The sequence below is a fragment of the Grampus griseus genome, assembly GCF_964374135.1.
Source record: "Grampus griseus genome assembly, chromosome: 10".
Taxonomy (NCBI): domain Eukaryota; kingdom Metazoa; phylum Chordata; class Mammalia; order Artiodactyla; family Delphinidae; genus Grampus; species Grampus griseus.
Window position 1 is genome coordinate 52,967,268 of NC_139004.1, and position 15,844 is coordinate 52,983,111.

Consider the following 15,844-nt stretch of genomic DNA (forward strand, 5'->3'; position numbering starts at 1 on the left):
TGCATTTCAAATAAAATCTAAACTCCCACCACCCCCAGGCATTGCCTACCAGACCCGCCTCCAACTCCGCTTGTCCTCGCCCTGCACAGCAGCCACGGGCCCTCTCAGGCCTCCAGAGCAGCCACGCTCCTTCCTCTGCACCCGGCCCCGCGCCAGCTGGGGTGCTGCTCCTCGTGTGTTCAGTTCCCCCTCAGGCTCCAGGTCTCAGCGTTCGTGACAGCTCCTCAGAGAAGCCTCCACAGCTGCGTGGCCCCCTCATCCACAAGCAACCCCACTTCCCCATTCATTCATGGCACTTAAATTACCTATTTGTAATCTGTGTGTATTTATGGACCAATTCTGGTTTCCTTTCCCCACTACAGGAGGGGAAGACCTTTCTAGCACCAACGGCATGTGTCTGACATGAGGTGCTCAGTAAAATGTTCGCTAAATGGACTGGGGTTTTTCTCCAGGCATCCAGAAGGACTGATTCCTCTTCCTTACTTGCTCGTTAATTTCCACAATATTTCAGTCACTAGAAATATTTCCTTGATTCCTTTTTCAAACTTCTTAAAATTAGTAAAGCCAGCATTTCCAAAAGTAAATATGCAAGATGACTGCTGATTTCAGGCACACACTATCTTTCATGATTCTCGCATTTCAAGACACACGTACCTTTTACTGTGGAGAATAAAAAACAACTCTCATCTTGAAAGTTCTGAACCATCTAGAAGGATAAAGCAGATGTATAATTAAGATCCAAGTGTCTTTTCTTAACTGAGTAAAAGTAGTAAAAGAAAAATGTCATAATCTATATATAGCTGTACAAGTACAGGACTCAACGGCCAAAATGGTAATTCAAATAGGCAGTGTGAGGTAGCAAGGGCTTACACCTGCTGTACTGGCCAGCTCGGTGCTGACCGTGCTTGCCCATGGGGGCCCGGCGATCTGGTCAGTCACCCTCCAGCCCACGGGCAGGCATTCGCTGCTGGGTTCTGTGATAGTGACTAACAAAAAGTTGCTGCCAAAGTGCTCTTACTTGCTTGTCACTGAACACGGGGCGGCAGTGAACTGCCCTTCTAACCTCACAGCTTTTTAAAATCAGCCATCAAATAGTACACAAAAGGAAAACACATTCAAATGCCTTGCTAAAAAGGGCCAAAGGCTCGCTAACCCAGAGCCCCCCAGTGACCAGTGTCGGAGTTCAAAGAGGGCGGGATCGGAGCTCCGGTTCTCCTTTACCTGTATTCCTTCTACCACCCAGGACACCTAGAACTCTTGGTTATAAATTCTTCCCAATCTTGATTCCCAACTCTGAAAATGATTCTCATGAGTACTTGCCAAAGGAGTCACAGACTATTTTTCTATAGCACTTCAGTAATACATATAAAAGTAAATATCAGTGTGAAAGGGAAAAGGGCATGCCAGTTACCTGATCGCTAACAAGAATGTGAATACCGGTGGGACCCTGTCTGTAAACCTGGTTAATTTGGTGGAAAGGAATATTAAACACCAACGCAAGTTTTCGAGCAACTTCTGAAGCAACCATTTCTTCTAAGTAGATTGCATGATAAACTGAAATAAAAAATAAGAACAGCATTTTAGCAGTAATCTTTGATCTATTTTCCACCTCATCTATTGGAAGATCACTCCTTTCAAAGTACTAAAGAAATATAAAAATTATAAAGATAAGAATACTTCTCCCCTTACTACCCATATGAATATAATAATACATTATCTATGCTCACACATAATTTAATTAACATTAACCTCTGTACAAAAGTATCTGAGGTTTTATCTTAAAAGCAAGCAGGAAGTGACTGCAGATGGGCACAGATGATCATTCTGGAGTAATGGGACTAAAACTGGATTGTGGCGATGGCTGCAAAACTGTAAACTGATTAAAGTATCGCTGAATTGTGCGCTTGCAGTGGGAGGACTTTGTGGTATGTAAGTTACACCGAAAGAAAGCCATTTTCAAAAATGCTATGTATTTCTAGCCATATATAAAAAGAACTCTAAAAAGGTCATAGTTTTTGATTCAGTAAACCTACTACTGGGAATTTATCCTAAAGAATAAAAGCTACCTCTCCCCTCTTCCTTTCCCCTAAAGAATTAAAAACAGTGTAGAAGACGGCACACGAGAAGCTAAGGATGTGGACCACGAGGCCTCCTGCTTCTCCACAGAAAGCCCAGCTGTTTTTGGAACACGTGACGATGCAGCAGCCCTTGTCTGCAAAGCGTCAGGCACATCTGCAGTGAGCCTGAGTCTCGCAGGTCCTGCTCTACTACTGACTCAAGCCAAACACGGATCAGGAATATCAGTGCTTTTACTTTGCTTCCCCAAACAAGGGTTTTTTCATGTGTGTGAGTACAGAAACCTTTGCTTAGAATTTGGAACTACAATTAAGGTAAGACTACAGAGAGGCTCTAAAGCAGGGGTGCCATACTCTGCCCTACACTTGTTCTTTTAAAATTATATTTTATCATAACAACAGCCGAGAAGGGCCACTGCCTCTCACTGCTGCCAGGACAACCCAGTGGTCCCCACCAACTCAGAAGGACAGTGGCAGGAAGCCGAGTGTCCTGGCCCCCCCATCCCTGCCCGCCCATACCCACCGTAGGGTGTGGCGGCGCTGCTGTCGCCCCCGCCACCCGCTGCCTGCTGCTGCCCCTGCGGCGCCGGCTGCTCGCGGCAGACGTAGAGGGTCAGGCGGGGCCGCACCGACCTGCAACCAGAAGACAGCGCTTGTGAGCCGGCAGGAGGGCTGCACGCGCAAGCGACAGCTACAAGAATCTAGGGTCTATTTCCTTAGGAGAACTTTACAACGTTACTTCATTATACGAAATAATTTACTAGGAAGAATATAAAAACACACACCTCACACCAACTATCACAGGTTATCACAGGTGGTCTAATCTGATGATCCAGACTCTAAACCATTGAGATGGTCGGTCAGATGCTGGTAAATTTAAGTTTCAAGATTATGTCAGCAATGTAACATCAGTAAAATTCAGTTTAATGGAATTCTCACACCACAAGTCTAGAAATACCAACGATAGTAAATGGATCTTAAAAGCCAGCACAGTTTACAGTTCTATCATTTTAATTCACAATTAGAAGTTTACATTTTTAATAACTGTTTAGTAGTGTCACATGACCTTGAAAACCATAGATTCTGTATAGCTCACCTAAATGAGAAGTTTGTTTTCTTGGCAACAAACCCAGTCGTCTTCCAGACCACAGTCCTGCCCATGTGCATTTCTAGTCTTACAGTCTACCTCTGCCCTCAGTGCCTGCATCATATCTGGGCCTGCCTGAAGGTGTACACAAAACAGTCTCCTCGTGAGCACGGCGGGCCAGCGGCCACAGCGCAAGGGCACACGCCGACGTGGCGTGGACACATCCTGCCCGCAGTCCCCACGCGAACAAGGGCACATTCTTATTTCAAGCAGAACAGTTCCTTTTAAACACGGTATTTTACCTTGACTTCAGTGAATTATAGAGCCGAATTCCATCGGCTGCACCACAAATTTGTACTAGATCTTCCTTTGTCAGTTTTAACAAGTCGGCACCTGGAGAAGAGCAAAAAGAATCTTCTCAAGGAAATGGGAGAAGAACCAGCAGTACAGGCTACTCTGCAGCATCTGTCTTCACAGTTTAACGTCCTTCGAAGCCATCGCCAGGTCTCCTGTGTATACACATACACATGAACAACACACACACACATACCTGTCCCTCACAGCCAAAGAGAATGCTGGCTCTCCATGTTCTCTATCAAGAAGGAACTCAGAAGCCCAGAGGCTGGAAAATCAGAGCAATGAGCCAAGAGCAAAGGGCCGACAGGAATGTCTCTTCCCAATACAGGATTTCAGTGCCTGCCTTATTCTGGCTGGGTGGAGCTCGTGAAGATGAGCATGATTCTGACCCCAGACAGTTCACCTTGAGATGACCCAGACCAATCTTTAATTTACAAAAGGAAGAAATGGAAGTCAGAGTTTGGGGGACCTGCCCAAAGGCACACAAGTTGGCAGCAGAGCTAGGACTAGGTCTCTTTTTTATTTAGTTATTTATTATTTTTGCGATACACGGGCCTCTCACTGTTGTGGCCTCTCCCGTTGCGGAGCACAGGCTCCGGACGCGCAGGCTCAGCGGCCGTGGCTCACCAGCCATGGCTCACCAGCCCAGCCGCTCCGCGGCATGTGGGAATCTTCCCGGACCGGGGCACGAACCCATGTCCCCTGCATCGGCAGGCGGACTCCCAATCACTGCACCACCAGGGAAGCCCCAGGACTAGGTCTCTTTATACTGTAACATGCTACATACAGTGCAACATTCTATAACAAACAACTCCATCACAGCAGCCAGTTTTAATACAAAAGCATGACAGAGAATTGCATATTATACTTAAGGTTTCCCCCATAAGTATTTGGTGTGTAAGTGACATGGTATCTAGCATTTGCTTTAAAGTAGGACAGAAAGGGAAGGTGGGGGGAGTGGGAGAGAATGACACTGATCTAGGCTGGACGTCTCTGGAGCTGGGTGTGGTGACACAGGAGCTCATCAGACTCTTTCTTCTATGTTTTACGTTTGAGTGTGTCTACAATCTTTTGTTTTACCTTTTATTGACGCTCAGATGTAGTTTATTGGGAGAATGAAGATGCCCTCTGGGATTAAAGCATGACCTCCATATGATAAATATCCACTTACATATGTAACGAGATTAATGGAGTTATCTACTTTTGAGGGCTTGAATGTTAAGAGCCTAATCATCTTCTAGTTTGTAAAAGGACAAAGACCAGAGAAGCACATCTCCCATGAGGCACGAGCACTGTTGGAGCTGTTTATGGAGTCAGGTAAGCAGAGACAGACGCTGTCATCTCTACCAGGGGGCTTTCCATACACACCTCTGCCAACAGGGCTCCCAGGAGGGACCAGAGACGTGTGTGCCCATCCTTCACCCACACACAGAGCTGGACAGACACTGCACAGCCCTCTCCAAAACATGACTGCCTAACACGCTAAGAGAAAGAAGCCTCCCTCTCCTCCCCTTTCTACTGTTGGGAAGCTCACAGGGGAAGGAAAAGGCAGGAGGCCAAGCCACCGCGATCACCACTCAGAACTACAACACGCATTGTCTGACAGAACAGGAACCTGGGCCCTCGTGGCAGAGCCTTCCGACTGTGCAGTGCTCTCCCTGTCTCCCCTGTGAGCATCCAAGATGCGCCCCACATCCCGCAACACGCTGAAATTTTTAAATGAGTTTTTCACAGATAAAAGGCTTACTTAATCATAAAAATGTGCATCCCAGCTAGCCAACGACTTTCACCCAGCACTTTAATTTTAAAGAGACAAAGCGCTACCTGGGGAATGACTAACCATGACACAAGCACAGAAATAAAGGGCTGATGTAATAGAAAACCACGTTCTTTGTGAAACCAGGCTTTCCTCTAGGCCAGCTGTGTGCACACATGTTCTCTCCTCTTAAAAGGCTCGAGCTGCATTTGGATGGTCCCCCAACACCATGGGCTAAGGAGAGCCAGCTGCTACTTCACCGTGGCCCAGGAGGAGTTTGGCCAGGACATGTTACTAAGTGTTCTGTCGGGAAAGGGTCCCAGGGCCAAATATGTTTAGAAAATGCTGCCCCTGCCCCAGCTGGCGTTATCTATTACTGTCCCTCCAAACAGGCTTCTTATAGCACCAGCTGAAGCAGCACCGCCCGGTCCTTTCTGAAATTACATCTAAATACTCCCGTAGCTTACTAGGCAAGAAAAAAACTTAAGTCTATAAAAACCATATATGAGTACATTCATACCCTCTAATGCTACATAGCAATAAAGAGGAACAAACTATTGATACAACATCTTGGATGGAAGTAAGGGCCTTGTGCTGAGAGAAAAAAAGGTAACATACTGTATGATTCCATTTATGTAACATTTTCGAAATGACAAAATCATGGAGACAGAAAATACATTAATGGTTGCTAGGTATTAGGGATCGTGGGGGAGGGGTAATTAGGGAGATCCCTGTGGTGATGGCAAGATTCTGCATCCTAACTTCGGTGGTGGTGGGCATACAATCTATACATGTGATAAAATGACACAGAACTATATACACACATAGCACCAATGTCAATTTCCTGGTTTTGATACTGTATACTATGTAAGTATGTGAGAAACTGAGTGAAGGGTACACTGGAACATATCTGTGTTATTTTTGCAACTTACTGCAAAGCAAAAATTATTTCAAATAAAAAGTTAATAAAATCAAAAAAATTGCATATATCTATATACACGTATACAAAAATGAGGGCATGTAAACCTGGTGAAACAGCATCGAGTTCCTGTTCTGATCCTGCACCATAGGTCTGCAAGACACTACCACTGGGGACACTGGGCAGCTCCCTGTACAGGTACACAGGAGCTCCCTGTACAGGTTTGGGCAACTTCTTACGAATCTACATACAGTTACTTCCCCAAAATTTAATTACAGCTAATAAAAGTACAAAAACAAACGTGTGCGTGTGCACACACGAACACAAACATACCTAAAAAATTGGAGAACAGTCTTGTGTAGGAAGAGAATCTGTTTTTGAGCAGCCATTGTTGTGTTTCCTGGATCGTGGCTGAAGGCTGAAGTTGCTATTAACAAAGAAAATGAACACAAACAGAAGAAACTATTAAGGCTTACAAAAAATAATCCAAGTCACTGGCATGTTATAAAGAACATTTAAACAAAACACAGAAATCCTCCAGGTTTAAAGTTTAAAACACCCACGAAGAGCACAGGTGTGATTATTCAGTGACCCAAACAATGACTCAAACCCCTGTCAGAGGCTTCAAAATGCAGGACCCTGAAAGCATGATAGCTCAGGGTAAAGATACTTACTTCACTAGAGGCCTGTGAAACTCCATCTCCTTGATGATTTGGGGAAGAAGAATTGCTGGGGAGAAGGAAGGGGGGAAGGAAGAAAAGAATGATTATTATGATATATATTTTTTAATCAAGACATTAAAGGCTATTAAACTAGGTGAATTTAAAATAATACTGTGGGACAGAGCAATGTAACTATGCAAAAAGAGTGCACAACTGGTCAAGGAGTCAATATGTTGATAAGATTAAGACACAGAAGGGAATTCCCTGGCGTTCCAGTGGTTAGGACTTGGCGCTTTCACTGACATGGCCCAGGTTCAACCCCTGGTTGTGGAACTGAGATCCCTCACAAGCTGCGCAGTGCGACCAAAAAAAAAAAAAAACAAAAAAAAAAGTTAAGACACAGAGGACGGTTTAATTTGTGCCTTCTCCTCCTACATCTGTTCTAGTAAAAAAAGTCATGTTTCATGACACAAAAGGGCTCCAATGATTTCCAGGGGTGCCAGGAAAATGACAGATACTCATTCATTTTAGTTAGGAAAAAAGTTTGAGAATCAAATAAGATAAACAGTTGAAAATAACTGCAAAAAAATCTGATTATGAGCTATAAGAAATGATATAGTAAACCTAAGCCAAAATAAAAATAATATCCCTTTAATGATTATATTTATCCATGATTAAACAGGGTGAAATTCAAGAGAACAAAAGAAACAAACTTGTGCCACTAACCCTGTGTTTCCAGGGGAGAATGAGGACAGCTGCTCAGGGAGTGCATCCACCTTTCTGGTCCCTTCTTAGCACCTGTACCCCAGTTACTTAGGTTTACCATGTTGATTGTTTACTGTCCTCTGCCCACTAGAACTTGAGCTCCTTCAGACAGGGCTTTCTCTCACTCACATCACAGTACCCGGAACAGTGCTGGGCACCGTGGGCTCTCGGGAAATATCTAGTGAGCCTGTGTGTACACGAATTCACAGCTCCTCTCTGAAACTGTTGTCATTTTCTAGGATTATTCAGTCCCCTGCATGGTGACATGCTGGTCCCAGAGTCCAGGAGTGTCCCCCTACCCTGAAGCACAATAACCTACATGGAAACAAGCTGCCTCTTGGTCTATCCATCGCCTCTGGGAAAAGGCATGTTCTCCTTTGTTTTCTCACCAGACCCTGCTACAGACTGAATGTTTGTGTCCCCTCAAAAACCACCGGTGGAAACCTTACCCCCAACGTGCTGGACAGTATTAGGAGGTGGAGCCTTTGGGAAGTAATGAGCATTAGAAGAAGCTGTGAGAACGGAGCCCCAAGAATGGGATCAGTGACTTCGTTAAGAGTCGTAAGAGTCTGCCTCCTCCCCTCTGCTCTCCGCTGGGTGAGCACACAGGCTGGTAGCCTGCACCCGGAGAGAGTCCTCACCAGAACCCGTTCCGGCCAGCATCCAGCCCCTGGACACGCAGCCCCCAGGCTGGGAGAAATGAATTTCTATTGTTTATAAGCCACTCAGTCCCTGGTGTTTGTTATAGCAGCCCGAGCTGGCGTGACCAGAGTACAAAAATGAGAACCCTTTCCTTTTTTTCTTTCTTTTCCCCGCACCCCGTGGCTTGCGGGATCTTAGTTCCCCGACCAGGGACTGAACTGGGCCACAGCAGTGAAGGCACTGAGTCCTAACCACTGGACCACCAGGGAATTCCCTCCTTTATGGTCTTAACTTTCATAATTTTACTTCCCAGCAAGAAATGTCATAACAGCGGGGACCTTCTGATCTGACTACTCAGCAGGAGCTCCTGAGCAAAGCCCCAGGAAGGACAATCTCCCCGGGGCATTGCTGACCAGCAGCTAATAGTCAAGGCCAGAAACTAGGATGAACAGAGCCCACCATTCCCATTTCTAAAACCAGAGCAAGTCTTTAAAATGGAAAGTCCTTCCTTTAAGTTTTAAAGACTTAATTAAAAAAAAAAAATTAGTGTCTTTGGGAGGGAGAAGAAATAGGGTAGAAAATGATCTTTGTTCGACATGGTGAGCATTGAAGTGTACTTTACCATAAACTCAATTGTAACATATTCAAGTCACAGTTTCACCTTAATAACTCACTGTCCTTTTCTCTATCCATGAAGCCCATTAATGCTGATTTTATCTCACAAAGAATATACCTTGAAAATGCAACCTTTTCTATAATTTCCACAGTTGTGAGTGTGTGAGGCACAAGGGGGCTAGGAGCAAAAAGGCGGGAAGGTGAAGAAAAGACAGTTTTGCCCTGCAGCAGGCTATTTCTAATTACCACATACCCCAGATACACACACAAAGAGGCTGCGTAACTTGACAGGAAGGGACATAAAGGAGCACGGGCACTCGTCACGCACGCCGGCTACCTGTCCGGGACGCTGCAAGCGCTCTGCTGCGGGGCCGTGAAGGTGGGCGCCGTGGAAGGGCTGCTATTCACATAGGCGGTGGGGGTGTCGGGCCATGGAGAGCACTGCGGACAGAAACAGAAATAAATTAATGGTTCGCTTCTAAAGTACATGGGAGTAATAGCCTTGTAATTCACTCTCTAGTCTGGCCAAATGCAAGATCGTGAAACACAAGACACCTAACATTCATCAAGCAACCTCACAGAAACGCATCAAACTGACTGGTGTGTGGCAGGGAAAATGTTACCTGCTGTGCGTGTCTAGACACTGATTACTCTCAGAGAGGACCTGAGGTGACGACAGCAGCAAACATTTCTAAAGGTGTTTTAAATGTGTGCTTAAGTAAAATGTGCTTTCAAGAACTTTCACCTCCCTCTTCATCCATTCCCCAGTAGGTACCTATCGAGGTTTAAAGAACAGCAGAGGCAAGAAAGGATTCAGAAGCAACGTTTGACATCGCGTGGTGACAAGGACAGTAGATCTGTCCCACCTAGTGCTCTTTCCACCCTCTTCCCCAAGGAGCAGCCTCACCAGTACCCATGTACTTCCCTGATCTCTCTAAGGTTCATGATCATCCCCAAGTAAGATGAGACAGGCCCCACATCAAAATACATCAACTGTGGATGGTACTGCCTGTAGCCATCTACCTACCTACCTACGTTTATTGTTTATACTTTCTAGAAGGAGCAGGGTGGACTTAAATATTTTTCAGCCCTTGGCACAATTCTGACCAAAAATAGAGCCAAGATACAAAGACACACTAACTATTCCAATTAGGAATACTGAAAAAGCTAAAGTCAAAACATGCTGAATAGGCCAGGGTGGCCTCAAGTGCTGAGGAAGGAGGGAATTCATCTCACTCCACGGTATTCTTTCTAAGGCTGAGAACACCCTGGGTTTCAAAGGTCCCCTTTCATAAGCACTCTCCTCCCATTTCACACACAGACGGCATCCTGTCTCACCATGGCTGTGGGGTGTAAGGCTCTGCCAAAAGCCAAGTTAAAGACCATTCAGAGAAATCAGGGTAGACACTAAGAAAGTACACGACTCTAAAATTCTTCTCTACGTCAGGGGGTTTTCAATTCTTTGCTTTCAAAATAATTCAGGAGGACATCTTGTCAGCTGACAGACACTGAAATAATTTATTAGATCATACAAAGAGAGATCATTGGAATTTCTGGCAGGTATCTCAGAAGGAGTTCCAAGACCTGAATGACACTGCTGAAAGAAAAATAAATTTATCTAAACAAAGTTTCTCTTACCTATAAAAAATCTAGAATTTAAGTATGTTCTACCCTGTCTCATCATTCAAAATGCATTTCCAATAACATTTCTATTTTTATAGTTAAAAATTATTCATCAAAATTTGTATGATTTGTTGTTTTGATAAACTGGTAAAAATAATAAGTTTTAAATTCCTCAACTGACTTAAGTCTTACATGGTCACAGGAAATTTTAAAAATTAAATTTCAAGTTATATTGTTTGTTGTAAAAAAGTAATTAAGGTGACCATTAAAAGATTTCCAGGCATGAAAGTATGTCCTATTTGGACAATATTATTTAAGGGGAGTGAAGGAGAAAACATGAGAAGAAGAAGGAAGAGCAGAGTAAAATTTCAGACTTAACTAAAGTGATGGCTTCACCTTAAGTTGTAAATACAGATATTCAAGTATGTCAGAAAATTGTTTCCTTTGCAGCTATTTAAAAAAAATTTTTATTGCAGTACAGTTGCTTTACAATGTTTTGTTAGTTTCTACTGTACAGCAAAGTGAATCAGCTATATGTATACATATATCCCCCCCTTTTTTGAAATCCTTTGGAACTATTTAAATTTATGATGAAAACTTTCAGATGTCAACCTAAAAATGTGCAAGGAGTATATTCTTTTTCAAAATTCTTTTGAGTGAAGTTAAGACCACTACTGTGAAGGACTCTGAGCTCAGAAACCAAGTCTCCCCAATGGTTACAGGAGCTTCAAACAGCGTGTCTGACACCCATCAACAGCATGGGTACAGGGCTTCCTTGGTGGCGCAGTGGTTAAGAACCCGCCTGCCAATGCAGGGGACATGGGTTCGAGCCCTGGCCCGGAAAGATCCCACATGCCGTGGAGCAACTAAGCCCGTGTGCCACAACTACTGAGCCTGTGCTCTAGAGCCCACAAGCCACGGCTGCTGAGCCCACGAGCCACAACTACTGAGGCCCACGCACCACAACAAGAGAAGCCACCGCAATGAGAAGCCCACACCACAACGAAGAGTAGCCCCCACTCGCCGCAACCAGAGAAAGCCCACGCGCAGCAACAAAGACCTGATGCAACCAAAAATAAATTAAAAAAAAAAAAAGCATGGGTACAAAGAAAATAAAACAAATCCCATCATCTCAACATTCTTTACAACTACCCATTAGGTATCCCCTCAGAAATGGGGAAAATGACTGCAGACTTAATGTTTCAACTATTATCAACTTTCAAAAAAGAAATCTAATTTGGCTGGAATGCATTGCTAAACCCTCTCTGCATGTTGTACCAATTTCACTATAAATGACATTTTACACAATGCCCATTCTTTTTAAACTAGGGTCTTTTGTTTTTCTTTCCAGTTTACAAAGTAGTACCTCCCCAGCTTATACAGTTTGAGGAACCCAAGATGCTGTGGGCCGCCTGGCAGGTCTCCTAACTTGTGGGTGTCACATGCTCATGGTCACCTCTACTACTTGGAAGATCTTCCTGCTACACCATTCTCCCCAGATACAAAATATTACAACACGGCATAACACGCACATCAAAACCGTATAGACCTTTCAATATCATCAAGTCTCCCCAGATCTGCTTTGGTAATTATTGCCAGCTGTTTGAGGAAATAAAGCCATCAAAAGCTCCAAGTGAGCATGGCAGGTGATACAGCAAAGACACCAAATTTACTGAAACTCCATAAACATACCTATTTCACTTTTACACATCTAGATTCTTCTAGCAGTAGAAAAGCAGGGCTGTTTGACATCTAAAACTTGCCCAATAAGTAGGAGACTCAATTCACAGAACACAGGAAAACTAGCATTCAATGAAAACTGGTCCTGTTAGGAGGCCTCTACTTTTAGAAATGATGGATTCCAAGTTCTTCAATGGCCAGGCCGGATGAAACACCAAGGCTCTCCCACCTGCTTTTTTCGTAAGTTTCTCTTACAGTCTTGACCCAGGGGAGTACAGGCATACCAAGGAATATTTTCAGTGTTTCTTCTACCTTGTCATTCTTCCCTATCTTTAAAAGTAAGCAATGGTACTGATTCATCAAGGCTCCAGCGATATCTGGCCTGGCCTTGTAGAGTCACAGCTTTGGTACACTATGAACAAAGTCCCTCCCCAGGCAGATTAGAAAATGAGGACTCACTGCAGACTGTAGACACTGGCAAGCCAGATTTGAGCCGATGAAATACAGCTCAGATGCAAAGACCAACAGAGACACTAAGGGTTTGGTTGTGCTGTGGCTCTCGGGAACCTACAGTGCTGCCTCTATTCAGTGCAGGACCATCTCACACAGCGCCATGTAGCTTTGACAGGTAAGTCTGGATACCCTTTTCAATTGAAAGCCAGTTGTAACTATCAGAGAACTGTAAGAAATGCTGGCCTTCTTTTGTAGGTGCTTGAAGAAATATATAAAATGCTGCGGATTTTCTTTTTTAAGGGATTCATCTGTACCTTGCTTTTAATGAACAGGTTTCCAAGAAGACCTCTAACCACCCCTAGAAGTATCTTAACCAAACCAAATGCAGCCCTGGGGAAGCAAGCAATGCACACTTGGAAGATGTGAAATCCCAGGCCAGTGAACTGCTGACGTTTTGCATACTTTAGACTTGCATCTTCGGATGAGCTCTAGGCTATAACAGATTTCTTTAATTTACAAATTATCAGAACCATTCCTTTTAATTAGTTTACAACAAAAGGGGAAAAGTGATTTGAATTACCAGTGTCTCCCAAAAAAAGTTTACTAAGAACCATTTGTGTCTTCAGCTGGGAAATTAGGAGAATAAAAAGATAAAACTGGAGGGGCGGGCGTTCTGGGGAAGGAGCATACAGTTGTTCCATACAACTTCTGATTTGAATCAAAAAAGCCCACTTAAAGAAAGTGCAACATGGTGTGCTCCCCTGCCCCTCAGAGAGGACATTTTCAGTTTTATTGCATATATTATTTAAATGCATATAGAAGCATTTAAAATATTTTCACTCAATGCTTTAATTTGGAAATAATGTTCCTGTGATAATGCCTGTGGCTTTCATAGTCTACAGATAATTACAGATACATGTGTAAGAGTGAAAACTCCATTTCTGGCACCTTGATAGTATAAACACTGCAATGATGAAACAGTAACCATTAATATGTATGATAAGTTATTTTTAAAAATTATTTAATGTTCTCTGTTTACATTTACTGCTGGTATATAGCTGATCTAAGTTTATATAACAAGATAACCCTTTGTCAACTGTTTGATGAAGAACTGTGTTATAAAATAAAGATCTGCTCTACTTAATAAGCTGGCAAAGTTCATATTCAACCAAACCCCCCCTGGACTACAGTGGGGAACCAGGGCTGAGTGTAGCAAGGTGTCCTATGCTGGCCTGAAGCATAAGGTCACAATGCAGGTGCCAAGAGGAAACACTAATGCAGTCAAGGATTGTTTTTCTACCAGTGCTGCCAGTCAGGCTTTTAAACGCAGACACATTCTTACGCTCCATGCAGGGAAATGGGACACAAAGTACTGCGTATGTTAACGTCAAGCTTGCTGCCATAATTTCTCCAAATATCTGTGACACTTTCTTATCAGTTACACACACGAAAAAGCAAAAACCTTTTTTAATTACACAAAAATAACTATTTTACTAAAGAAAGTATTTTCAATTAATTTCAGTGCTCGTAAAGCAAGTGTATGTGCAAAGGAGAGAGAGGGAGGGAGGAAAGGAAGGAGACAGGGAGGGAACACATTTTTGAGTGTCATTTGTTTTCTCTCCAAAACCACCCAATATGGTCAACTTTGTTTGAAAGTGTTAGATTTAGGAAATTTTCCTCAGTGAGGAACAAACAGAAAGCAGGAAGTCTAAACAAAAGCAAATTAAATCAAGACAAGGACATCAAAAACAAATTTGGCTTTACTTTTCAGTGGAAGTTGGTCCTATATCTAACACTGCACAAGGTTTCTTGCACAATGAAAAGAGAAGCAGAAGCCCTTACACTGCCTCGCTTTGCCAGAGAATCACCGTAGTCTGCTGGCAAAGTCCGCTTGCTGGACTTTTTCTGCTCATGTTCAACTGCATCTTCAATTATAGGCTCAAGCCTCATCTGGACAAACACCAAAGATTGGGATCAATGTCTTTTCATTATACAAAGAAAGATCTAATACCCTGTTTATGCCTCTGCCGTCCAATTAAACAAACGTATGACTAGCAGGATTCAAAGGTAAGGAAGATGCAAAACCCCAGCAGTGACAAACATCGGACATTCTGGGCCCCAACATAATTTCTATCAACTCCAAGGATTTTAAGGTCTGTTTCTGAGACCTGACTGGGATTTCAGCATCTTCGTCCACGATCCCACCCAGGAAACGAATCTATTAAAATCCCCAAATTTAAAGAGAATATCTTCCCCACAAATTTCACCAAGAACATTATGTCAATCTACCACCCAATCTTCCCAGACCCTTTGCAGCCAAACTCATCCTCAGAGGTGGTGCCAGAGTGCACAGCCCGGCTTCTCCTCAGAACCGGAATGGTGCCCGCATTACCTCTGTGAGGACCGTGGTGTCATAGGACGGCTGGTACTTCTCCTTCTCATGAGCGGTTCTCTTCTCCATCTTCTCTCGATCAGTTTTTTGTTTCCTATCTGCACCTTTCGGCTTAAAAACAAAGTAGACTTTTTCATCTATCAGGCTTCAGACAAACACCTTTACCAGCAACACTGGGCCTCACTTCCTCAAAGCCTAGTTTCCATCTCTTACCTTAAAAACTTTGATTTGGCAGCTAGCTGAGTGTAGATGATCTGTGTATTCTCCATTTTCATTCTGCTTAAAGGTGTCAACCTGGATCCTAAAAGGCACTCCCTTTTCACCTCCGTGCTTCCGGGGAGTAAATTCTGTGCTGATGCAGTGTACCTAGAAAATGAGTCAGGCTGAAATGGATTCAAAGTCTTGTCCACTGATTACCCTTCTACTTTGCTCCCTTTCAGATGTTGGGCCACAGGTATGAATTCAAGATCCTTTAAAAGGAACTCCCACCTATTACTCAGGTGTCTGTTGTGAATTTCTAACTGTTTTAAACATGTATGACTTTCCTTTCACAAATCCAGCTGAGCCCTCCTGAACTTTGTGGGAATGGGCTCTGCCCCATTCCAGTGCCCTCCTCGAAGGCAGGACTTGCTCCAATGATGAGCGCATCAGTACAGTAGCTTCCTGTGTCTGTCCCCTACTCCCACCCCAGACTGGACCCACGGTCCTCAGCCTTGCGTGGGGCTCAATCCACAGCAACCATCACCTCGTTACTCAGAGCCCCTGCTGTTTGCCCTCTACTGCCATCACCCCAACTCCAGCCAGCTAGTCACCTCACT

General features: G+C 43.8%; 1 protein-coding gene across 2 annotated transcripts in view; it reads right to left on the bottom strand.

Annotated features, from left to right (window-relative positions):
- The window catches only part of UBP1 (upstream binding protein 1), a 78,582-nt gene that overhangs the window by 4,398 nt on the left and 58,340 nt on the right, over nt 1-15,844 (bottom strand). Inside the window, exons 6-15 of one of the 2 annotated variants that reach the window (XM_082663387.1) lie at nt 15,240-15,392; nt 15,027-15,137; nt 14,477-14,584; nt 9,216-9,319; nt 6,869-6,923; nt 6,528-6,621; nt 3,465-3,555; nt 2,599-2,708; nt 1,412-1,554; nt 655-706 (exon numbers count right to left, since the gene is read on the bottom strand). In XM_082663387.1, the coding sequence (XP_082519513.1) occupies nt 655-706; nt 1,412-1,554; nt 2,599-2,708; nt 3,465-3,555; nt 6,528-6,621; nt 6,869-6,923; nt 9,216-9,319; nt 14,477-14,584; nt 15,027-15,137; nt 15,240-15,392 (1,021 nt within the window). The remainder of the gene's footprint in view (nt 1-654; nt 707-1,411; nt 1,555-2,598; nt 2,709-3,464; nt 3,556-6,527; nt 6,622-6,868; nt 6,924-9,215; nt 9,320-14,476; nt 14,585-15,026; nt 15,138-15,239; nt 15,393-15,844) is intronic. The other variant, XM_082663388.1, reaches the window with a different exon arrangement.